Source organism: Saccopteryx leptura, chromosome 3 (genome assembly GCF_036850995.1).
Source record: "Saccopteryx leptura isolate mSacLep1 chromosome 3, mSacLep1_pri_phased_curated, whole genome shotgun sequence".
Taxonomy (NCBI): domain Eukaryota; kingdom Metazoa; phylum Chordata; class Mammalia; order Chiroptera; family Emballonuridae; genus Saccopteryx; species Saccopteryx leptura.
This window is the reverse complement of record NC_089505.1, coordinates 252,896,028-252,921,245: the sequence shown is the minus strand read 5'-3', so window position 1 is coordinate 252,921,245 and position 25,218 is coordinate 252,896,028. Positions and strand designations below refer to the sequence as shown.

Here is a 25,218-nt window from a genome sequence, read left to right as displayed (position 1 = left end):
AATCCAGAAATGAGGGCTGTATTACAGATGTGTACCTGAAAAGTGCAGACAGGTATGAGCCCTAGCAATCCAAAGCTGGTACATTTGCTAGGCCACTGTTTTTTTCAATATGATTGATGTTTTCAAAATGGTCTGCCTTCATAAGAATAGGCATATAGATCAGTGAAACAGAACAGAGAACCCAGAAATAAACCCACACATTTATGGTCAATAAGTATTTGACAAAGGAAACCAGAACATATAATGAAGTAAAGACAGTCTCTTCAGTAAATGGTGTTGGGAAAGTTGGACAGGTACATTAAAAAAAAAAAAGAAACTAGACCACCAGCTTACACCATATACAAGAATAAACTTAGACAAAAGACTTAAATCTAAGTCACAAAACCATGAAAATCCAATAAGAATACGAATTAAAATCTCAGACATCTCTTTTAGCAATATTTTTGGCAATATATCTCCTTGGGCAAGGGAACCAAAGGAAAAAATAAACAAATGGGGTTATATCAAACTAAAAAGCTTTTGCACAGCCAAAGAAACCAACAATATGAAAAGATGACCCACTGAATGGGAGAACATATTCACTCATACATCTGATAATGGGTTAATGCCAAAAATCTATGAAGAACTTAAAAACACCAGGGAGACAAACAATACAATTAAAAAATGGACAGAAGACCTTACCCTGGCTGGTTGGCCCAGTGGTAGAGTATCATTAGCCCATTGTGTGGAAATCCCGGGTTCAATTCCCAGTGAGGGCACACAGGAGAAGTGCTTGTCTGGTTCTCCACCCCTTCCCCTCTTGCTTCTCTCTCTCTCTTCTCCTTCCCTCCTCCCCTCCTGCAGCCATGACTTGATTAGAGCAAGTTGGCCCCAGGCGCTGATGATAGCTCCATGGCCTCTGCCTCAGGCGCTAAAAACAAATTGACTCTGGTTGCAACAGAGAAAGGGCCCCAGATGGGCAGAGCATTGCCCCCTACTGGGCTTGCCAGATGGATCCCGGTAGGGGCACATGCAGGAGTCTATCTCTGCCTCCCCTCCTCTCACTAAAGATTAAAAATAAATGGGCAAAAGACCTTAATAGATATTTCTCCAAAGAGGACATAAAGATAGCCAGTAGACATGTGAAAAGATGCTCAACGTCACTAATCAGAGAGATACAAATTAAAACCACAATGAAGTATCACCTCACTTTTGTCAGAATGGCTCTCATCAACAAATCAACAAAAACAAGGGCTGGTGAGGATGTGGAGAAAAGAGAACCCTCCTGCACTGCTGGTGGAAATGCAGGCTCGTGCAGCCACTGTGGAAAACAATATGGAGTTTTCTCAAAAAATTAAAAATGGACATGCCTTTTGACCCAGCAACCCCATTCCTGGGAATATATCCTAAGAACCCCAAAACACTAATTTGAAAGAATATTTGCACCCCAATGTTCATTGCAGTGTTATTTACAATAGCCAAGATCTGAAAACAGCCTAAGTGTCCATTAGTGGATGAATGGATAAAAAAAACTGGTACATTTACACAGCCACAAAAAGGGGAAATCTTACCTTCTGTAACAGCATAGATGGACCTGGAGATTATTATGCTAACTGAAATAAGCCAGTCAGAGAACAACAAATACCATATGATCTCACTTGTATGTGGAATCCGATGAACAGAAACAGTAACAAAATAGAAATGGAGGCATGGACACATGGAACAGATGGACAGCAGTCAGAGGGGATGGAGGAAGAGGGGACTGGTTGAAAGAAGATGAAGGGATTAGTCAAAAGCATATAACACAGAGACAGACAATAGCGGTGGCACTAGCCAGAGAGAAAAGGGGTGGGGGTAGGTGAAGGTAGGCAAACAAGGGGAATGGGGGCAGAAAGAAACTTTCCTTGGGGCAGAGGGTGCACAATGCAGTGTGCAGATGGTGTTATATTGAGTTGTATGCTTAAAACCTGTGTATGCTTGCAAACCAGTATCATCCCAATAAAGTAATAAAAATACTGATCTCTCCTCAGTAGAAAAAATGGTCTGCCTTTAGCAGTCGTTACTTCAAGTTTTCCCTTATTATCTTTACCCTAGTTGACTTCTCCCTTTTCTTTGTATTCTGTAGCATCTTGTATACAATTTAGAATCAACTCTCATGGCCACCTTTTTTTTTCTTATCTTTTACATGTATCTGTGTTAGTTCCCATAAGAAACTCGGGTAGCTCAGGGAAAAAGGCAGGATTTGTGAGGCAGATTAATAAGTGATATCATGAAGGGAATGCTTATGTACCCTAAGAAAATTTCAGATCTTCTTACCTGGATTCTGAAGGTCTTCTGGTGACACTGTTAACCTATCTCAGGTTTGTATATATATTTGAAAGTAACCTAGAGATGTTTCCTGAATAGCTTAAAATTCTAGCTCACCACCACCCAGGGATAAATGGTTACCTTCTATTTTGGAATCCAGACAAGACATAAAAATATACCTCATCAATACAAAGAGCATTTGTCGCTCTCTCCTGCCTGCCCAGCATTGTCTTATTCCAGCCTGGTCTCAGGGCCACACTCTTTAGTAGAGGGGGACGTAGAGGAGTGAAAGGGGATTATCTGCCACTCAACACCAACCAGTAAGAGAGTTTAGAAATGGAGCAAGAAGTAGAAACTAGGAGCTGTGGGCTAGGTTCAGCCGTCTCCCTGAGTTTTCCAGCTCATGGCCTCTCCTTATCTCTATAGTAGTGAAAACACAATTTGCCTGTTTAAGCATTTTCACATGCAGTTTCTTGTAGAGCCACAAGGTGAGGATGTGGCTCTATGAAAATCTCTCAGCAAGACTTGGGCCCTCATCTTTGTCTCTCTACCAGTCTCTTCCCTCTTCTACTTTATAACTTGTTTCCTAGTTGGTTCATAAAGAGTTTGAGTTCTAGAGTCATACAGTTCTAGACTGGAATCTCTGAGCTTTGGTTTCCCCCTCTGAAATGAGGATAAGAGGACCTACTTCCTGCGCTGGCCGGATAGCTTGGTTGGTTAGAGCATCGTTCCGAAGCACAGAGGTTGCCAATTTGATCCCTGGTCAGGGCACATACAGGAACAGCTCAATATTCCTAACTTTCTTCCTCCCTCTCCCCATTCCTTTCTCAATACATACATACATACATACATACATACATACATAAATAAATAAATAAAAAGACCTGCTTCCCAAGGGGAAGTGGCACCTTCACCTGCTGCTGGTGTGAAGCTAAATTGATGCCACCCCATTAGAGGGCCACTTAGCAGCACGTGCCCGAATTACATCGGTACCCTTTACCTCAGCACTTCTACTTTTGGCTGTTTATACTGTGGATGCACTAGCGTGCACACAAATGATGTGTTCATAGCTATTCATCGCATTGTATGTAATAGCAAAAGATTGGAAGTAACCCAAATGTCCTCTAGTAAGGGCCTGGTGAAATGAACTAGAGCGCAGCCTCACGGTGGAATACCGTGCTGGGCAGTGACAGAAAGAGGATGCTCTCCGTGTATTGCTAAGGGACAGTCTCCAAGATGTTTTGCTTAAAAAGAAAGAAAAGCAGGGTTCTGAACTGTGTGTCCTACACAGTTTGCTATTTTTATGTAAAAAGAGGGGAAAGGATGAAAGATTTTTGTGTTTGCATATGTATCAGAAGATGAGAGACATACACAAAATTTATGAGAGTGTTTACCTGTTTTTGTGGGAGTATCTAGTAGTAAATATTTTGCTTGATATATATGAAAGCTAGGCTGGCCTTGGCTGGTGGCTCAGTTGGTTGGAGTGTTGTCTTAATACGCCAGAGTTGTGGGTTTGATCCCTGTTTGGGGCATGTACAAGAATCAAACAATGAATGCACAAATGGATGCAAAAATAAATTGATGTTTCTGTTTCCCTCCCTCCCTCCCTCCCTCCCTCCCTCCCTCCCTCTTTCTCTCTCTAAAATCAGTAAATTTTTAAAAATTAAAAAAGAAAAACAGGCTGTTTTTTCTCCCTTGGTTGGACTTTGTTCCTTGTAACTTGTTACATTGATTCTGTTACACGCATGGGCGCCATGACTGTGATGGCATTAGCTGCTGACACTGTTGCAGGCTCTGTTGGGATGCCCTGCATACACTGGCTCATTTTAGGGAGGAATGAGGACAAGGGCAGAGGGATTCTTGATCTGCAGTGCATTTCATATATTGAACTTGTCCAAAAATTTGTTTTTCAGACTAGTTTCTGCCATATACGGTAGTTGTGAGAAGTAAATGCGAGTACGTATGTGTGTGCTCTTCTCTGAGGTGGCCTCTGAGTTAGTCCAGAGCCTTGAGTGCCTAGGCAGGCAGGGCGGGACCCTCTTGTACGGGTGGTCTTGGTGTAGCTGTCCGCACCCAGTGCAGTTTCCTGGTGTGTGAGTCGAGCAGTGTGAGCCATGTCCATAGCCTCCTCCACTTTCTTGGGCTTCCCTACTGCCACCTGCTTGCTCTCACTTCACCTCCTGGTCTCTGAGGAAACAGGGCTATTTGTGTCCAGGTTTTTAGCTTTGAGTTTGGCCCAGTGCACTTCAGGCAGCTGCCGAAATCCTGGGTCTCTTGCCTCCCCTTCCAAATCCTCCGGGAGTTGTACTCCTTACTAGTGGTCCCCAACCTTTTTTGGGCCACGGACTGGTTTAATGTCAGAAAATATTTTCATGGACCGGCCTTTAGGGTGGGACAGATAAATGTATCACGTGACCGAGACAAGTGTCAAGAATGAGTCTTAGACGGATGTAACAGATGTAACAGGGAATCTGGTCATTTTTTAAAAATAAAACATTGTTTAGACTTAAATATAAATAAAACGGAAATAATGTAAGTTGTTTATTCTTTCTCTGCGGACTGGTACCAAATGGCCCACGGACTGGTATTGGTCTGTGGCCTGGGGGTTGGGGACCACTGCTCCTAACTGCAACTCTTGCCTGCATACTTGTTCCTTCTTCCCTCCCTGCCTGAAGTGCAGGCTTCAGGCTGGCTGCCTGGTCCCCCCCACACACACTTTTCATCCCCTCCTCCTCTCTCTCCCTCCTTCTTCCTCCCTCTCCCCTTCTTTCTCTCCCTCCTTCTCTCCCTCTCTCCCTCCTTCTCTCCCTCTCTCCATAATCTTTTCCACAACCTGGAGCATGGTTTTTGTGCCTCAAGAGGGTCTTGGGAACACCCCACTGTGGGAACACCCTGGGTTCAGCTGAGGCCTGGCCATGCCCTGACTTGCTCTTCTCCAGAGCATAGCAGTCAGAGCCAGAGCTGCCTGCTGACGGGGGCATTTGACAACAGATCTGCAGCTGGGCTGGCACAGGCCGGCCTCTTACCCTGTGGGGCTGGGCTGATGGGACAGGAATGAAACGTGACTGTAGTAAGTCAAGGGCCGAGCCTTGACTCTGATGTGGACCTGCACTGACCGTCCTGGATACTTGCTGCTGGGGCTGGTGCAGGCCACACGAAAGCAGAGGACAAAGGGCTGTGCTCCTGCCTCCCGGTCAGAAGGGTGTGGGGCCGAGGAAAAGCTGGGCCTCGAGCCCTCTTCTTCTCTGAGGAAGTAGCCATCATTTGTTTGTTTTTTTCCTTTGGCCAAAATAAAATGTTTTTATTAATCATTAAAAAGCAAGGTTGCCTGGACACAGAGGTAGAAAATTAATGTTTTTGTCTCCCTTTCCCACCTTGTAGGCAGCTGAAGGCTTCAGGAACCCTCACCTAGGGACGTGTCAATGGCCCTGGGAGAAGAAAAGGCAGAGGCGGAGGCATCCACGGACACAAAGGCCCCGTCCTGTGGGAGGTGGAGCCGCAGGGAGCAGGGGCTGGACACCGCTGGTCCTGGGAATAGGGAGCAGCCACCATGCCTGGAAACTGAGAAAGGGCCTACTTCCCCTGTGTGGGGGGCGGAGGGCCTGCCTGCCCTTGCTTGCTGCCCTTCTGGAGCCTGCCCATCACAGGCCGACACCACCAGCAGGGAGCCAGTAGCTGGTGCATCTCAGCCTGCCCTCAGTTGCCTGCTTCCTCCTGCCAGTGTGGGCACTGGAGGTCTGCATTCTGTGGGAAGCCAGGGAGCTACCAAGGTAATTAGGACTGTAGATTTATATAAGACTGTTTTTGAGGAGTGCGTTCCAGTACTTTGTCACTATCTAAGTGCCTTCCTAGTCCCTGTATAAGGTGAGGCGTTAGGGGAGCCTGGTTGTGGTGATTTCAGTTTTACAGGTTCAGCTGGACAATTGGGCCTTGGGGCCAGCAGGGGCCTCTGTCCACAGCATTTCTTGTTGCTTAAGAGACTGATGATCTGAGAACCAGGGATGCTATGGCCAAGACCTGCTGCCTAGAGTGCTACTCTTAGAGAGCTCTGAAAGGGGAGCCGTGTCCTGTTTCTGACTTGGTGATCTGAAGGCCTCAGGAGATCCTGAGGAGACGTGGGAGGGAGGGCCCAGGCCTGTGGTCTCCTGAGAGCTCTGAGACTTCATCCCCGGGAACCCAGAAACCCTTGCAAAGTTGTGGAGCCCCTGTGGTGGACAGCATGGTTGCTGGGCAACAAGAAGTTCTTGGTCATCCCTGACTGCAGGGCAGCCTTGCCTAGTAGAAGTTACATGGAGCAAAGTCCTGTCTGGCTTGTGACCTCAGGCAAATCACCACCAAATTTTTCAGTTCTTCAGTGTAACTGGGAAGGTAACCCACACAACCTGTCCCTCCCAGCTCTGATGTCCTATTATGTTCTTCTTGTCAAGGCCTTCCATGGGAATGACTTTAATCTCTTCAGTGTCATTGTGGCCTTGGCTGCTGCATGTTGCCCTCTAGAGTCCCATCATACAAGGATCCTCTGAGCAGGACTGTGGGAAAAAACAGGCTGGGCCCACCTACCTGGGAGCCAGGGTGCTGGGAGGCTCAGGGAGCCTGGGAGTCAGAGACTTAGTGAGACTGGACGCGGATAAGCCTACTGAGCTGTTTCATGATGTGTCTGGTGCTCATCATAACTCCTGTTGTGTGTTGAGCTCTCACCCTGTTCTTTTCCCACATGAGCTCATTTAATCCTGAAGAAGTGGTCCTTTACTTCTCCCCGTTTGACAGGTGTGGGAAGCAACTCCCCCAAGTCATACATCTGGAAGGTGACAATTAGGGGTTGGCGCCAGGTCTATCTGGTTCCAGAGTCCATGGCCTTAACCATTGCTGTCGGCCTCCCTCAGGGCAGGTTCTTTATCAAACAGATTAAAAATTCAAAGTGAGGAGGCTGAGCTGAATGACTCATTCTGCCAGCGTTCAGTTACCACTGGCATGTGAGCCGAGCCGAGTGGGTTTGGATGTGTCTCCTGTCAGCGACAGAAAGATTGCGGTTTCATCTGCCCAGAACATGCTTCTGAAAGGTTAGGCAGGTGTTCCAGCCTCAGCATGACAGAGCCCTCTGAGTCCTGCTCACAGCAGGGTGCCTGTGGGGGAGGGGCCTGTGAAGGGACTGAGGGTGGGCTCCGCGTGGGGAAGGCAGTCCACTCCCAGAGCAGGCTGTCCCCTGCTGCCACCAGCAGCTTTCTCTCAGGTTCTTGCATTGCGTAGTGGACTCCTCGTGTCACGACCTCTGCTGAATATCATCTAAGCTCCCCAAAGAACACTCCTGCCTTGTCATTTAAAAAAGGAATTTAGTTTACCTATTTTCACTTGAGTGCTCTTCTTCCCTCTTATCACTGCAGATGGAGGACACCAGGCCTTCTGCCCCAGAGGAGCTACCTCAGACCGTAACCACTCCCAGAGCCACAGGTCTTTGCTCAGGACATGATGCTGATACTGAAGATGACCCATCCCTAGTTGAGTCACCACGGGCACTGGACCTCAGCCAACAGTCTCCCATCTCAGGTTTCCCTTTCTCGTCAAAATGGAGGTCCGTGGTGAACCCAGGTGCCGCTGCTCCTTGGTTTTCTAGCTGCAGTTTCTCTGCCTCATCCCCTGGCAGCAGTTTCCAGGGTCACCAAGAGAAGGCGGAGCCTCCGAGTTGCTCCCTTGCCAAGGTCTCTTCCTCCCTGGAGCTAGTCAGCCCCCCATCTGCCCCCCCTGTGGTGGGACCAGGTCCTCAGCTCCAGTGGTCTCCACAGCCTGTGTCCTTGGGGGGTGATGCTTCTGGGCTGGGCAGGAGACGCCTGTCCTTCCAAGCCGAGTACTGGGCTTGCATGCTACCAGATTCCCTGCCCCCGTCCCCTGACCGCCATTCCCCGCTGTGGAACCCGAATAAAGAGTACGAAGACCTGCTGGACTACACTTACCCACTTAGGCCCAGGCCTCGGCTCCCAAAGCAGCTTGACAGCCACATGCTGGCTGACCCTGTCTTGCAGGACTCAGGTGTAGACCTGGATAGCTTTTCTGTCTCCCCAGCAAGCACTCTAAAGTCACCCACTAATGTCTCCCACAGTTGCCCACCAGTGGAGGCCACTGCTCTACCATTCTCTGGGTCCAGAGAGCCAATCCTGAAACAGTGGCACTCTGGAGTGCCCCATGAGCAGGGCAGCGTGGGGTTGGCATCTTGTAGCCGGCTTACATCTACTCCTGGGGCCACAGGCAATAAGGACACTCCTTGGGAGAGCAGAGAGCCAGCCCTGAGGCGCATGAAGGACTGGCGGCCGGTGGGCAAGCACTTCGACGTGGGCCGTCCCCGGCTGAGGACATGGGTCAGAGGATGGCCCTCATCCAGGCCGGAAAGAGAAAAGGGGGCTAACCAGGGCATCCAGCACCCTGCCTGCATGGAATCTGGATGGAAACCAGAAGAGGAGCTGGAAAGTGACGACGAGTATCTTGCTCTGCCCACCAGACTGACACAAGTTTCTAGCTTGGTTTCGTATCTAGGTTCCGTCCCCACTTTGGTGACCCTGCCCACTGGGGGTGCCGAAGGGCAGAGCTCCCTGGGTATGTCGGACAGTGATGGGCCCACTTCTTTCCCATCCAACTGCGGCCAAAACCAGCTCCCCCCCGGGGCTGCTCTCCAAGGGCCTGGGGGGCCGGAGGGGCAGAACCACTGTTTGCTGCGCTCCTTTGTCCAGGCAAGGGATTCCACGGCGGGCAGCAGTCTGGTGGGCAGCCAGGCGCTGGAGGGCTCTGGACTGCTGAGAACACGTTCCTCCTTGCCAGTAATTGTGGACCGGCAGGCTTTCTCGGACCCAGATCCTAAAGGGCAGCCTCTCAGGAGAGGAAGAGAGCAGGGGAAAGAATCACTCATGCAGTGTGTGAAGGTAAATGGGGGTAAACTCCCCATTTAAGAAGCTTTGTGTGAAGTGTCCCACTTCTTCCCCTAGTCCACTGATATCAAACTTAGTAACATTAAGCACATTTTATGTGCCAGTACTCTACTGTACCTTATCCTATGGAATCCTCACGACTCTCTCCCCAGTAAGGACTGTTCTAATTTCACAGAGAAAATGGCAGCAGAGGTTAGGCGACCTGCCCACTTAATAGTTAGCAAGGGCTGGAGCCCGAGCTCCTAACCTCCACCCCAGACTGCTTCCCAAGGCTCTTGACCTTGATTGAGAGGAAATTTGCACAAGAGTCTGCTCAGGTGCCTTTACGAAACACTGGGCTAAACAAAAGTAGCTATGGGAGTTCTAAAGCTTCAATTTAATAAAGTGCTGTAACTGCAGAGTTAGGGCTGTGGGCTGTACCGTTGCCTAGACTTTTTGGCCACTGAACCTTCTCTCATGGGCCACCCAAGACTATCTGGAGATAAAGTTAATACTATAGGGAACAGTGTTGTTAGCATCAGGCTGATCTGAATGTGAGTCGCAGCACTGCTGTCTTTAGAATTCAGCACTGTCTCTTGAGTTTGCTTGCTTTCTAAAATGTGCAGATGTACCTGGTGGTGTGTGGATTAAGTGAAATAATTCATTTTTGGTGTCACATCAGGCTGAGGGGAGACAACCAAGGTGGGGCTGTCCCTGTTGCCCCAGAGTTCTGCAGTCATGGGTGTGGACCGGCAGGGGAGGAGAGATTAGACTAAAGCCTCAAGTGAAGGAATGCTCTGGAAAGGTGCACAGTCCATCTCTTGGAATCCCCGGGTATTTTTAGACTTTTGAAAATAGAAACAGCACGTGTCTTTTATTTGTCTACACAGACATTTTGCTGTCAGCTAGAAGAGCTGATCCGCTGGCTGTACAACGTGGCAGACGTTACCGACCACTTGACTCCAGCCAGGTCCAGTCTTACAGGTCTCAAGGCTTCTCTGCAGCTGTACAGGGTAATGTGTGGTCCTGGCTTCTCACAAGAGGGGTGGCTAAGTACTTGGTTACAAAGTAGAAGCTCACATGACTGATGTTTTAGTATGTTGTGGCTCAGTTGACTGTTTTACCTGAAATCTAATCATTTGTCCTTTTCAGATTCTTAATTTTGCTGAAAAACTAAAATATGTTATTTCCTTGGCCAAATAGAGTTAGGAGAAAAAACATATTTATTTTCAATCAAAAATGTAATGTAATTTTACAAATGTCTCAGGGATTGATAAGCAGAAATCTACACTATTATGGAGTGAGCAGGCACATATCACTTTTTAAGTAAAATTAAAGATTCAGATTTCCCAGTAGCACTAGCCACATTCCAAGTGCTCAGTCATCACAGTTGTCTCGTGGCTGCCACTGGCCCAGGGCACATCACCATATCACACAGTTCTGCTGCACGGCACTGGCTGGTATTTGAGCTGAAATTGTACTGACTGGAATATACATCGGGCATTTTGATAGTATTTTAACAAAGATACGACTCAGTTTGTGTGGAGTTTTTTTGGGGGGGTGCCTATTTTTCAAAAAATAGAGGTGGTTTTTTTATTTTAAAAAATCTTTAATTGTGGTTCTGATTACAACTTAAATCCAAGTATATTTAGGGTGACAGTTATGCCTACTGTTCTGGCATAATTATCAATAGGTCCGTCCCCCTTCATTCTCAGAACAATTCTGAATTGGATGATAACTTATACAATTACCCTAAGTATAACATTAACCTTGACTGAACTACCCATGGCTTCTAGCATGTCAGGTTGGCCAAACCTTTATAACCTCTAATGAAGGAGCAGGAGGGCTTTCTGGGACAGTTTTTTGAATCTCATGTTATAACCTGACTGCGTGCCTTCAGCAGAAAATCACATGATTTACAAGTGACCAGGCCAGGGGCCACACCCACGCAGGATTGAGGGCCTGTTTTCCAACTTGGAGCCAAGTAAAATTTAAGGGAGGGCCTTGCCTGGGTGGGCCAGCTGCCCCACACTGTTAGGAATGCTGTTTCCTGCTGTGTGAAGGGTTCCTTGCCCAGAGTACACTGAGGGTCCTCCATGTGCAGAGCCCACCCCCAGGAGGCCCAGGGGCAGTACCACTGTGGGGAGAGGAAATTGCCCTTGTTAGACTTAGCTGGGTGGTCTTTCTAGAGTGCTTCAACCCCACCCCAGTCAGAGCAGTGCCAAGTAAAACACATCCATTCCGTCTGTTGTGTCCCTCATCCTGGTGCTGCAGCTTTCAGGCTAACCAGAAGGAACTGTCTTGCTTTGTGGGTAGAGCTGAGATCTGAGCTGGGAGTTATCCTGCAGGTCAGTGAAGCCTTGCCCTCGTGTCACCCACACAACTGTGGGACAACACTGTCAACCCCTTCCCCACACAGAATGGTGCTGCATGGCTCATGCATATGTAGGAGCTGATCCACACTTAGATACTGAATATAAGCATGAGTGTGGGTATATATTCATATATATTTTATCTGTGACTTTGTCTCATATAGACTTTCTTAACACAGTGGGTTTGTGGCAGCACAAACTATCAAGAGTACTAAAGAAAAAAATAATAAGCATAAGTATTAGGGCTGAAACCAAGTTCTACACCCTGTACTAAAAGTGGTCATGGATTTGACCTTACACTTCTTAGCAGCTAAAGGAATATCAGAAGTAATCAACTATAAGGCTTGGTGTCTGTGAGGGGAAAACAGGAGCTGCTCAGCAGATTCACAGCTTCCTTAATGCCTCCCCAGTCTGAAGGTTCACACAGAACTGGACATTAAGGGAGGATATGTTGGAGGCAGCAGTCCAGCATCTCTGGCTCTTACTTGCCAGTTCTGTTAGAACAGAAGACTGTGTTTTGAGAATCCCATAGCCTTGCGACTTTAAAGAACCTGCTCTGTGAGGGAAGGCCTGACTCCACAACGCTGTTCATAAGCCAGGCTCCAGGCTCCGCCGGGGAAGAACCAGAACTAACCAGTAAAAAAAGATTGACTCCATATTTACCTTGGGCTCCAAAGAGGGGAAGTTAAACTCTTAACATTGTTTACTTAGAGAATCCTGAAGACTGATGGGTTTACCTTCCAGGTTCGAGGGGAAGGGTAATCAGTATACCCTACAAGGGGTTATTTTGAATAACTTTTATAAAATGACAGTAACGAAGCTTTTTTCTTTATTTTTATGATATGTTTTAAAGCAATTTAAGAAAGATATAGATGAACACCAGTCCCTGACAGAGAATGTCTTACAAAAAGGGGAGATTCTTCTTCAGTGCCTTTTGGATAACACCCCAGGTGAGATGCTTGAGGCTTTGAATTTAGCCAGCCTGTCAGCAGCAGGTCCAGCGACCCTCTCTCACTGGTAAGGAGCCAGTAGTGCAAGCCTCCCCCAGCCCACGTGCTGCACCCATTGCCTTAGACTCCCATGTGGCCAGCCCCTCACATCACTCCCACGTCACCACACCGCCACGCCACAAGGTAGTCACAGTCATGAAGGTAAGCCAAGTAGAAGTAGGTGTCAGGCTTATAAGAACAGCGCTCATGCTTCTGCTTTTATCTTGCCCTGATGGTGTTCCTGGGTGGGAATGCTGGTTTTAATCCAGCTCTCCTTGGTTTTCAGCTAGGGTGCTCACTGTGGGGAGCCCTCAGGCTTCCCTTCCTTTCCTAGTGCAGGCTGAGCCCCTCTCTGGTGATCGCTTTGGGAAGAGTTTGTTTCAGGTTCTCAGGGAGTGGACTGAAGGAAGAAGTGAACTGATGGAGAGGAACAGGGTGGACACTGATGTGCTAACTAAGCACACACCTATTTTGTAGCTGCGTTTCCAAAGTAGAAAATTGAAAATCACACGTCTAACAGTACTTTCAAGTATGCAGGGTACAAGGATTTACAATCACGTAGCCCTTGCTGGGGGCAGGTGTGCTATGGAGGATGGGCTAGGAAGGCTAGGTAAAGTAATGAAGTTACGGACCCCTAAAAGCAGCCTGTAATCACCTGTAAGACTGAACATCCCAAGGCTAAAAAAAAAGCCCATCTATATTGTGCCTCAGATTTGGAGGTGGGGTTTATGCTAAAAGCAAATAGCATAAGCAGAGCTGGGCAGGGCCTGGGGGCGTAAGAGGCAATGAAGTTGCACTTTGCTGACCAGAAGTGGTGGGGAGGTACATACTAGGGAGGTAGTATATAAGTTTCTCAACTTCAGCCCTGTCAACATGTTGGGCTGTCCTGTGCATGGTAGGATGTTTAACAGCATTCCTGGCCTCTACCCATTAGATGCCAGTAGCATCCCCTTCCCATTGTGACAACTGAAAACATCTCCAGTCATTGCCAAATGTCCCCCAGAAATAAAAACCACCAGGTCTGAGAACCACTGCAGGGATTTTCAAGATATTGCTTATCCAGTGAATTATGTGAGACCTTTGTAGTCCCCTGTCCTTGGGAGGCCTTTGTTTCTGCTCTTCTGTTTAGCACTAGGGATTTTTGGGTTTGATTGGGGCAGAAATTCAGTATACCAAGCTCCTTTGCTCCCTGTAAGTACACCAGCATTTTACTGAACACTACAGCAGTTGACATAGCAGTTCTCTTTTCATTTAATCACAGCCCTGTGAGATGGGTACTGTTATTCTCACTCAGTGGAGTGGTGAATTTGCCCTGGTCACACCGGGCACACAGGCGTGGCAGCTGGGTCCAGCCCCTCACCCCCCTTGCAGGCTCCCTCCTGTGTGCTGGCTCCCATGCTGTCAGTGTCTGAGGTACAGGAGCCTGAGCAGGAAGGGAAGGAGCTGCCCCTCCCATCCTGTTTGGTATAATCCCGAATGTTTATGTTTTGTGAAAACCCCAAGTTCCCCTTGATAGTCACAGGGTCTTAATGGCTGGGGGCACGACTGCTCTCCAGAGCACAGTGTCAGTGTGTCAGTCAGTAGACACCTCCCCAGCCTGCCCCTTCAGAGCCTGCTTTCTGCTGCCACAGTGTAACCTTAGGGATGGGAGGCCAAATTAATTCCCCCTTCAAAATGCTGGGCTCTCAGCCTCCTGCAAAAGGCCTCCCCATGGAAACCCAACAGGTTTTCACTACATCTTAGTGCATGAGTTGACAGTCCTGTCTCACACCCTAACTCTTTACTGTATTGGACCAAATGGCTGGAACCTTCTGGCATCAAGGCCCCTGTAAAATTAAAACAAAAATCTCACTGGGAAAGATGATTTCATTCCTATTGCCAGCTTTCCTTTTACTTGACTCCAACCAAACATGCTAACATTCTAGAATAAAAGTTCAAAAAAATAAAGGTCCCCTGAATTCCACTGACAGCACATGGGACAGAGCAAGTCTGGTGAACGTGGAGGGGAAAGCCACCCGGGCGCCCTACCAGGCGAGCTGTGCTGCATCCTCTGCGGGCCCTGCCCTCCCAGCTCCCCAAGTTGTCGGGACAGCACTTTGCCCTGATGACTGTGCACTGATGTGGTTCCCTCGGGGCTGATTTCGCCTACCAGCCGATGCTGCTGCCCAGCCATCAGCAGCTCTGCAGATACGCAGCTTCCGCTTTCCCTTCCGCTGCTGGCAGATGTTGCAGCTGTGGCAGGAAACTAGGGAGAGTGTTAGCACAGCTGATAAAGGCACAGGAAGCTAAAGCAGCCTTTGTGTTTAACAAAGGAAATAAAGTCTGTAAGAGAAAATAACAAACCTGCTGTGTGGGATGCACTCTGAACCTAACCCGTCCCATTCTCCAGTGAACACTTGGCCTTACTAACCCATCTTGTCTTTGCCTCTTTTAGATAATTTTCTTTTGAAGTCTGTTCATTTAGTACTCACAATAAGAGTTCACAGGCATTCCCAAGTATGTTACCCAACTACCTGGACACACATGACCCCGCCAGCCAAGAAAAGCTGGTAGGACCTGGTAGCAGGACCTAGAGCCCTAATCTCGGCATGTCATTTAACCCTTCTGCCCCACAGGATCTGGGTGTGCCAGGTCTTATCTCTGAAAATCAGATAATGCCCGTCACTGCAGAACCATGTCTCTGCCTTTTTGTGAATTACATAATTCCCAAATGGAGCCAGTGAAGGTCTTTCAGATTTAATCATAAGTTAACATATATCCACCAGTGCAATAGAATTTCCTGGGGTTACTGTTGGGAACATTTTGAAACTAGTGCCCTGTTCTTGTGTGTAAAATGCTACACCCGTGTATGTCCTTTTGAAAGTAACTTGCATGATTTTTTTGGCTTGTTTTAAACCACATTCACTAGTGTTAAAGGATGTCCTCAGGAGGATCTCAAAGCAGCCCAGCGAGCTGGAGAGCCATGCAGATCACCTGTATGACACCATCTTAACCTCTGTGGACATGCTGGCTGGCTGCACCCTCATCCCTGACAGCACACCAGTCGCACACAGGAGTGCTGATGTGACTGGGATTAGCCTGGTAAGGAGAATAACCAGGGTACACGTGTCCTTGGACCCCAGTGCTATTAAAACAAGATGCTAGAAGCCTTTGATGCTGGAAAAAGGAGACGGTCCCACTGCCAAGACGCAGCTTGGGGGGGTCTTCCTGTGGTGAGGCTCACTGTGGCGCCTTGTACTCTGCTTCACCCCTGCTCCCACTTCTGTGGTCGTCCCTTCACCGCCACCCAGGGGCAACAGCAGAATTTACCCATACCTACACATTTTTATGTGTCCATGTCCACTTCAGACTCTTCTCACACAGACTCACTTGGTACTCCCCTCTCCAAGCAACTGACAGCACCTGGTGCCTGCAGACCCAGTCACTGAGCTCCTGGTACCCCCTTTCCCACCAAGGGGCTGGGGGAGAGTGGGAGGCAACATGCCCGGAGACTTAGTAGTATGATTTTCTTTTGATCTCTGGGAAAATCAAACAGGAATGTTAAGAAAGGGGCTGAGAGAGCAGAGGAGGTTGGTACCCCTCTTCCACCAAAAGTGTTGCTTCACTCATTTTCCAGTTAGAATTCACTGTAGACAAAAGAAGGTAAAGGATAAAACCCAGGTATGTCAGCAGGAAGTCCATGTATTTGTATCCTAGAAAAACATGAGCAAGTCATTTAGTACTGAAATGAATGCAGGTGATGTGTTGTCCTTTCTTCTGCAGCATTCTGCCCTGTAACAGATGCTTCTCTTTCTCTTTCAGGCATCTTCTCCGGCAGAGATGTAATCCGTCTCCCCAAATCTGGCTGGTGGGAAACTGTCAGGAAGTCCTAGTAAGAGTCATTTAACATTGATATCAAAGAGGAAGCTTGATTGTACTAGCTTTAAAATGCCTTTCTCTTCCCTGAAGTAAGGGCTACTGAATTACTATTTTTATTTAAAATGAATCCTTCCAAAATAAGGAGTTCCTTTGGTGCTTCTCTACAAAGAGCATGTGGCTTTGCAGTGTTTGATAAAATAATGCTAATAGGCTTACAGGTCTTCCCTCCTCCCCCATTCAGTTAAAAAGAGCAGACAGAGCTAAACTAGTCCACGTGCTGAGGTCATTTAAACAAGGCACCAAATTACTTAGAACTCTTGGGCATTCTCAGGAAGACCTAAGAGACTGAAAAAAAGGGAACAGTTGGCTAGGAACTTGGGTCTTTAATAAAATAAACAGCTTTACAAATCTCTCTCAGAAGAGATTTTAACTTTCAGTTCACAGAAGGTTCTGAACAAATATAACCTCTACAAACTAGTTTGGGCTGTTAGAACACCTTTTGTCATCTTTAGGGCTTAGTGCTCCATCTGCCTAACTAACACATCTTATAGGAAAATGTGTCAGGGACTTCAGGAACTGCCACTGAGCTTCAGCAAAGCTAATGATCCACCTGAAGGGTACCCTGAGGAGGAAGCACCCCTCCATTCCTACTCCTGCGGAAGAGCAGGATAGGGTCACACAGCCTGGTTAACTACAGAAACTAAGGCAATCAGTAGTGTAGCGAAAAAGGGAATTTTTTGTTGCTTGGGAGATGACTTGTAAGTACCTTAATAGAAATAAATCTACAGTTCAGCTATATAGCTTTTTAAAACCAAATGATCACATAGCTGGTAACTAGATTCGGTAAAAACAAAACCCACCTAGTCTCTGCTGTGCAGGGAATGAACATGGAAGAAGGAGAGCCTATTTCCCCCATATATATATATATTTTGTGAGTGTGTGTGTGTGTGTTTTTCTGAAGCTGGAAACGGGGAGGCAGTCAGACTCCTGCATGCACCTGACTGGGATCCACCCAGCATGCCCACCAAGGGGCGATGCTCTGCCCATCTGGGGCTTTGCTCTGTTGCAACCAGAGCCATTCTAGCGCCTGAGGCAGAGGCCACAGAGCCATCCTCAGCGCCCGGGCCAACTTTGCTCCAGTGGAGCCTTGGCTGCGGGAGGGGAAGAGAGAGACAAAGAGGAGGAGAAGGGGAGGGGTGGAGAAGCAGATGGGCTCTTCTCCTGTGTGCCCTGGCCAGGAATTGAACCCAGGACTCCTGCATGCCAGGCCGACACTCTACCACTGAGCCAACTGGCCAGGGCCTTTTTTTTTCCCACAGAGACAGTTAGAGGGATAGATAGGGACAGACAGACAGGAATGGAGAGATGAGAAGCATCAATCATCAGTTTTTCGTTGAGGCACCTTAGTACCTTAGTTGTTCATTGATTGCTTTCTCATATGTGCCTTGACCGTGGGCCTTCAGCAGACCGAGTAACCCCTTGCTCTAGCCAGTGACCTTGGACCCGAGCTGGTGAGCTTTTTGCTCAAACCAGATGAGTCCGGGATCAAGCTGGTGACCTCGGGGTCTCGAACCTTGGTCCTCTGCATCCCAGTCCGACGCTCTATCCACTGTGCCACCGCCTGGTCAGGCTTCCCCCATATATATATTTTTAGTATTGTAGTGGACCAAGACTTAAAGAAAGGGTTATTCATACTTAAATGTGTAAGATAAACACTTGGATTTTTCTTCAAACTCCTTCCAGAGTCTCATTTGAGGAAGGTGCTTAAAAAAGGAAGATCTTTTAAGTTTACAAAGAAATGAACAAGTCATCTTGAACCAAAAGAAGGTGATGCTGGAACAGTTCCTCTCATAAACAGTCTTCTGATATCCTCTCAGAACGAAACATTTAATACCAAAATACTGTCTTTAAGACGTTTACGACTTTAGTTTTGGGGGCTGAGGAACAATCTTAACACCATCTCATCCACATTCGTATGAACTCAAGTCCTATTAACTTTTCTGCTTTAAAATTTCAACGACTTCAGTCACTGGAAAGCGATATAAAATTCAGTATTTCACCTGTTACTACTATGGATGATTTTACCATAATTAAACTGTATTAAGATTCTGCCTGTGTTATGATTCTCCATATTAATCTTGGTTCCACACAATTTTAATAAAACACCTCTTTAGCAAATAATTGTATATGTAAAATATTAAGAGCCTAGAATTGTTTTAAAAGGCAGACATGTTTAATAGCCTCTATTTTTAAAATGGTATGTTTCATCTTCTTGGCTATAAAATTGGTGCCTGCGTTTCCAAGTATGTTACAGGATAGCTATTAGGGGTTAAACCCAGTTATTTACTAGTATTTGATAGGCATGAAAATAAGTCTCTTGGTTAACAAAAAAATTTGAAGATGACAACCCTATAGAAACAAACTGGCCAATGTTAGAGCAACTGAATGCTGCGTGTGCGATTCTCTTCTCATTCAACCTAATAATTGTAATGACAGGAATTCTCAGAGTATTTTATTTCCAAGTTCCCTATTTCCCAAGAACATACTACTTTACCTAGAGATGAACTCAAGATTTTTGTTCATCTCCTTTGAAATAAGGTATAATTGAAGGGTGCTTACTCTGGACCTGTGAATGCCACTGAGGATGGGCACAGCTGCTAATTACATGGTCAGCAGTGCTCTAAGTGGTTGCAGACATCCCTTAAGCAGAAGCTGAAATTGTTTCAGCCTAGGAAAACGCCAGTGGCATGTCCATGAGCAAACATGGCCAGTGCACAGTGGTACACATTAGCCTTAAGGACAACAGTGGCCTTGAGTGACGTAAGTGTGGTTACAAAATCCCAAGTTTTCCTGTAGTAAACTTCCTAGTGGTCCCTTTAAATTAGTAGAATTTAAATCCACAGGGAAAGGGGTGGTACTAAGAGCTGTATTGGCAATTTCAAGACCTGGGTTCTTGTTGCAGCTCCATGGCTAAGCTCATCTGCAAATTGGATACAATGTCAACACAGTGTTTTGAAGCTTAAATGGAAACGTCAAGAAGGGTTGATGTAAAATATGCTGCAGTGGCAACATGTATGGAAGCTAAAGGAAATTTCAGTCCAAGGTCAAATAGGAAGTTACTGCTCAGACCAGAATGGCTATCATTCTGCAAGGATTTCCCAGATACTACACTGCTTAGGTTTAGCTTGCTCTTGGGTAAGCTAATTCATGGCAGCCCATAGTAGCTTGAAATATATGTACTTGAAAATGGGGGTACGAATGGGAATGTATTTTTTCAAGACTATTTGGCATATTCATAAAAACGAAGAGTGGAGCATGCTGAAACATCTTGCAGTAAGCCCCAGTCTTGACTGTCACAGGGGAAAAAAACACTAGAATTTTCAAAATTAAGTAAATTCATGTAATGTTTTTTGCTAACTCACCAATAAGCTGACAGTTTGAACAACCTGCTATATAAAACTGAAGTGCACAGTATTGCATTGTCTATACATCTATATCACTTATCTACTTTAGAAAATTGTTTCTGAGTTCTTTCTCCCTTTGTACTGTATAGTAAGGCAGAAAACCCCCCCACAAAAACCTTATGAAGCATTTTTAAAAGTCTTTGTTCAAATAACTCTTTGGTAACTTGAGTTCAATTGCCTTCCGTGAGGATGAATAGATCCAACAAGCACATCTATAATACAAAGTAAACTATGATTTTATTGTGAAATTCTCATAGGTGGAAAATTAAATTGAATATTTATTCTGTCCATTTCATTTTACAATAATCTTACCACTTATTTTTGTACCATGTTATTCAATTGCCTGTTTAATGAAAATAAAAAATTCTTTAATTTTTGGCTTGTTTTTTAATTTAGATTTTATCATTGAATTCAAGACCCCACCATAAAATGTGTTGCCAATAACCACATTCCAATCCCCCAAGTAAAGAATCTTTTGGCAGCTACTTCAACCCCAAGGAAACAGTCTTTGATTTCTATCACCTTAAAATGACAGTGTTAGCAAGATTTTTGTTTCCCACAATAAAAACAAACCCTAGAATCTTGAAGGTCCCATTTAATAAAATTGTTACGTGTGCAAAATTCCACTGAAATAAATATATTTCTCTCATCATTCCCTCCCAGCATTCGTGTTTTCAATTAATTTTTAGGAATATAATTTCTAAGATTAGGGTAATCAAGTAGTACATTTTCCCTGCTTTCTACTTTAATGCTTTAACTATCCTCCAACCTAAATTATACAATCGTGGAGAATAAAATAGTCAACATCTGACTGAGCATGGAAGAAATATTATTAGCACATGCGTTAGTCTGATCATTTGCCAGTTAGGAAAGGTGTGATGCTTCCCACCTTTTACCACAGAAAAGAATTAACAGACTGTTGATCAATGAAGCATTTCAGGTGGTCTTAGAAAAGGATTAGATAGTAGGCTAGATAGCATACATCCTAAACTTGTTTTCTGTAAAATTCATCTTCCTGAACCACTAAGCTTGGTTAAATCCCTGCCCAGCACAGAAGCCTCCCTAGGTCATTTACTGGGTATATTATCTAGAAAGCATATTAGATGCTGCTCTAAGGTAGGGTCTACAATGCCCTGGTTGCACACACACATGGAAGTTTTAAGAATAATGCAAGGCTCTATTTCCCTTTAACCATAAGAATTAAAACAATACTTATCACCATACAGTTGGATATTACTTCCAATAAGTACAATATTTATTAAACATATCTTCGGTTTTGTTACATAGTGTGCAACAAATTACAATATTCTGCAGCCACAAATTATATGCAGAGTATGAAGAAACTATTAATCAGATAGTGAAATCTTTCCGTTTATAACTCTACAAGGAAGTACTAGCAAATCAGATCTTACATATAACATCTCACTAAACTTTATGCGTGGAAAGTGACAGACACTGGTTGTGCTGTTTGATACAAAATGGCTGAACTTCATCTTCAGAAGACTAAACCTGACATCTAAACATGCCAATATAAACATCAAAACAAAATATACTCTAACCAACCACGGGAAACAGTCTGGTATCAGGAAAGCAACAAGGATTACACACATTATTTTATAAATCAGCACACAAAGGTTTAAAACAGTTCTGAAAATGAAGTTAGCTGTCTTGAGTCAAGGGAATAAAAAAAAAGTCAGTATTGACCATTTACAATCTCTGACCTTTGTGGAGACGGTAAGAATCTGTTGTAGTGCAGCTACATACAGTACAATTCAGGCAATTTTGTTTTTTTCACTTGGGTTCAGATTGCAAATTCATTGCTGTGAGAAAAAGACGGAGGCAAGTTTTAGCAGCAACCTCCACCTGACTGCTTGACTGGAGTGCTCTGAATTTTAACATTGGACTTCTCTGCACCACCAGCTGTTGCTCCAGGACCCATTCTCTTTTTAATCTCAGCTGCCATTGTCATGAAAGACTGTTCTACATTCGTTGCATTCTTAGCACTGGTTTCCAAAAATGGAATTCCAAGGGAATCGGCAAATTCCTAAGAGAATATAATAAGGCACAATTAACATTGAAAAATCTTTTTCACTTAGTGCATTTCTATCTAAAATGGACAGGGAGGAAAGACTGTACTAAATCCAAACAAACACCATAAAGATTGTCATTTGAAAATATTCTAGTGCATTTTTTTTTCTTTTGAGAGAGAAGAATGACAGAAGCATCAACTCATTAGACTTAGCTGTGTCATTCATTGCCTCTCATGTGCCACGACTGGAGCTAGAACCAGCAACCTCAGGAGTTGAGCCAACACCCTCGTATTGAGCCTGTGACCCCTGGCTTGAGAGGGTAACCCCAACTTCAAGCTGGCAACCTCTGTGCTCTGGGTTGACACTGTATCCACTGTACCACTAAGTAGGGCTCTAGCACACATTTTAAGAGCTATGGTGGTGTGATCATTATATGACACCACATCCATACATAATTCAGATTCAGTTTAAAAATCAAACTTTTAAACATACCTTTGCTGTTGTGTAGTCTACTACTTTCTTTGTGGTCAGATCACATTTGTTTCCTACCAACAACTTGTTGACGTTTTCACTGGCATAACGATCTATTTCCTGTAGCCACTGTTTAACATTATTGAAGGACTCCTAAGACAGACATTTTTTAAGAATGAAAATATTGTTTTGCTCTATAATACAGCAATTGCTATAATAAAGCAAATGATATACAGAAGTGTCTTTCTTGACCTAAGAATTAGACAATTTGAGCTACAAAATAACTAGAGTGCTAGCTAAGAAATGAACTGATACCATTAAAATGACTACCCATACCTACAATAAATGAGAAATTAGAATCTGAAAACTTGAGATTGAGAGAAATACAGCTCAACATCAAACTATATCTCAAGCAACTTTGATAAATTTGAATTGTATTTTATTTTGGTTTATGAATAGACAACCTATTCTTACTACTGGAGTTGAAAATTAAATAAATGGATCCAAAGTAAAGACGCTTGTTTTCCAGTCATATTAGAAGTTTTTAATTTTTAAATATTGCATAGTAATAAGATTTTTTAAATTGCCACTATTTTTTCTCCTGTTATATCACCCACCCAATACTTCTTATGGCACTGAATCTCAAGTCTTATGACTCCAGCTATCTCCTGGTGTCATAGTTGAGGTGAGATTTAACATTCGCTAGAACAAAAGTAACTTTTAAAAAAAGACTTTTAGAGAGAGGTAAGAGGAAAGCATCAACTCATAGTTGCTTTTCCTATGTGCCTTGACTGAGCAAGCCCAGGGTTTCAAACCAGCGACCTAAGCATTCTAGGCTGATGTTTTACCCCTGCACCACCACAGGTCAGGCAAGAAAAATCGCTTCTAAAAGTTTTATCTTTTGATAGGAGAAAAGCCCTAAACTTTTCTAATTTTCTGATCATGATCAAAGCCATGGTTATAACCCTTAGACCATATTCTTCATACTATCTCTATACCCCCCCTTCTCTCAAAAGCTAATCTTTAGATAAATATTATTGTCCTAAAATCCTCCTTTAGCTCATCCTACTTTTGAGCTATATCCTACAGGCACAGATCCATAACCTTGTTTTTGGCAATTCTGGTAAGTCTAATTACCAGGCAAATTTCTATTAATACTTAACACCAAGAACTTGGTATAAACCAAACCACCCACAGCTCAGAGTCCCTTCAAGACAAATGTAAAACCAATTACTAAATTTTCCACTTACAGAAAGTAACATGAATTTTTGGTTTACCAATTCATTAGGCACCCAAAAAATGTGATTCATTTATTTAGAGGTAGACAAAGTTTTTGGCCATATAAATAATATGGATGGCCATTTATCAAATCATAACTTCCTACTTTGCCACTGTAAGGTAATTTCTTCCTGGAACTTACCTGATCTGTTACATCGTACACAACTATGATGCCATGTGCTCCTCTGTAATAACTGGAGGTGATTGTTCGAAATCTTTCTTGGCCTGCTGTGTCCCACTATAATAAAATAATCAAGAAATCAAAAACAATTCCATTAAAACAGAATTGGGGAAATGGGCAGGAGGAGGGGGAACAGATTAATTTACATAGTTACAAAGATGACCAGAGTTTGATATGGAAATTTGTCCTCAATGCTTAAGACACTACTAAAATTGCATTTTAACTACCAAATACCTCACAGTCCAGAAAAAAAAAAAAAGGTAGTGCCTACAGTTTAGCTTGTGGTAATGTTACCAACAATATTACAAGTTATTTGAGATTAGGAGCTACGTCATACCTTTCACATTCCCTGCAGCCCCTTAGCACTGTGCTCTCGAGATGTTCAGTATGACTGCAGAAGCAGGTTCACCTGATGAGGGAGGCCACTGGCCTAACACTCTTTAACCCAGTATACTCACACATAAGACAGTATCATTTGTAGCACATTTTACAATCGTGAAAAGCACTGAAAGGACCTAAGTAAGACTACTAGTCAAGATAGCACTTTACCCATCTCTAGAAGGTATTAATTCTAGGGAAAACAATGTAAGGAAGATGATTCAAAATATTTTTATAAAATTCACTTTAAGAGCAATTTACCACCACATTTCAACCATTCAGGCTTAAACACGTGTATTTAAATTACTACATTAAAGTTCTGAGTTTAAAATAACAAAAATTGTTAAGATTTTTAAAACCTTGGTTTTAACAAGGGCAATGAGAATTGTTTAAATTGCTCTTAGACAATGGTCTCCTAAAAATTATTTGTATAATTAGAGTAGCTACCTATCCCACTAGTAAAAGGTAACACCTACAATATTGGTAAAAAGTAACATTTTTTTTTTCTTTTTTTTCTTTTTTTTTTTTGTATTTTTCTGAAGCTGGAAATGGGGAGGCAGGCAGACAGACTCCCGCATGCACCCAGCCGGGATCCACCCGGCACGCCCACCAGGAGGCGATGCTCTGCCCATCTGGGGCGTTGCTCTGTTGCGACCAGAGCCACTCTAGCGCCTGAGGCAGAGGCCAAGGGAAAAGTAACATTTTGATTGATGAGGAAATAACAGAATGGTTACTATAAAAAAATAGGACTAGAAGCTTAAGACAAGTGGAGATTAATATCCAACAGCTTTTAGATGGAGGGAATTATGAATTTCTGGAGTATATCTGTGAACTTTGACATTAATACCCTCTAATGTTTTAAAGGGGAAAATAAAATTTTTTTAAGCCTGGTTCAGAGCACTAAGTGAAGTCACTTTCTTTTCTTGAACTCAGCCAATACACAGCTGTTAAAAACAAGTTGCAATTTTGGGGAAATCTGAATACAGACTGGATATTAGAGAATATGGAGGCATTAGTG

At 44.5% G+C, this 25,218-nt stretch overlaps 2 protein-coding genes across 5 annotated transcripts in view; one reads left to right on the top strand and one right to left on the bottom strand.

The window, feature by feature from the left end:
- The window catches only part of CEP68 (centrosomal protein 68), a 49,325-nt gene that overhangs the window by 7,645 nt on the left and 16,462 nt on the right, over positions 1 to 25,218 (top strand). Inside the window, exons 2-8 of one of the 4 annotated variants that reach the window (XM_066378137.1) lie at positions 5,668 to 6,056; positions 7,668 to 9,194; positions 10,070 to 10,192; positions 12,405 to 12,501; positions 15,449 to 15,621; positions 16,342 to 16,411; positions 19,361 to 19,977. In XM_066378137.1, the coding sequence (XP_066234234.1) occupies positions 5,709 to 6,056; positions 7,668 to 9,194; positions 10,070 to 10,192; positions 12,405 to 12,501; positions 15,449 to 15,621; positions 16,342 to 16,365 (2,292 nt within the window). In that variant the 5' untranslated portion in view covers positions 5,668 to 5,708 and the 3' untranslated portion in view covers positions 16,366 to 16,411; positions 19,361 to 19,977. Of the gene's footprint in view, positions 1 to 5,667; positions 6,057 to 7,667; positions 9,195 to 10,069; positions 10,193 to 12,404; positions 12,502 to 15,448; positions 15,622 to 16,341; positions 18,484 to 19,360; positions 19,978 to 25,218 lie in introns of those variants that run through there. The other 3 variants (XM_066378136.1, XM_066378138.1, XM_066378139.1) reach the window with 3 other exon arrangements.
- RAB1A (RAB1A, member RAS oncogene family) overlaps positions 21,096 to 25,218 on the bottom strand; it is a 56,233-nt gene continuing 52,110 nt past the window's right edge. The window contains exons 4-6 of the mRNA XM_066378141.1: positions 23,784 to 23,879; positions 22,385 to 22,516; positions 21,096 to 21,906 (exon numbers count right to left, since the gene is read on the bottom strand). Coding sequence (XP_066234238.1) covers positions 21,709 to 21,906; positions 22,385 to 22,516; positions 23,784 to 23,879 — 426 coding nt within the window. The 3' untranslated portion in view covers positions 21,096 to 21,708. The remainder of the gene's footprint in view (positions 21,907 to 22,384; positions 22,517 to 23,783; positions 23,880 to 25,218) is intronic.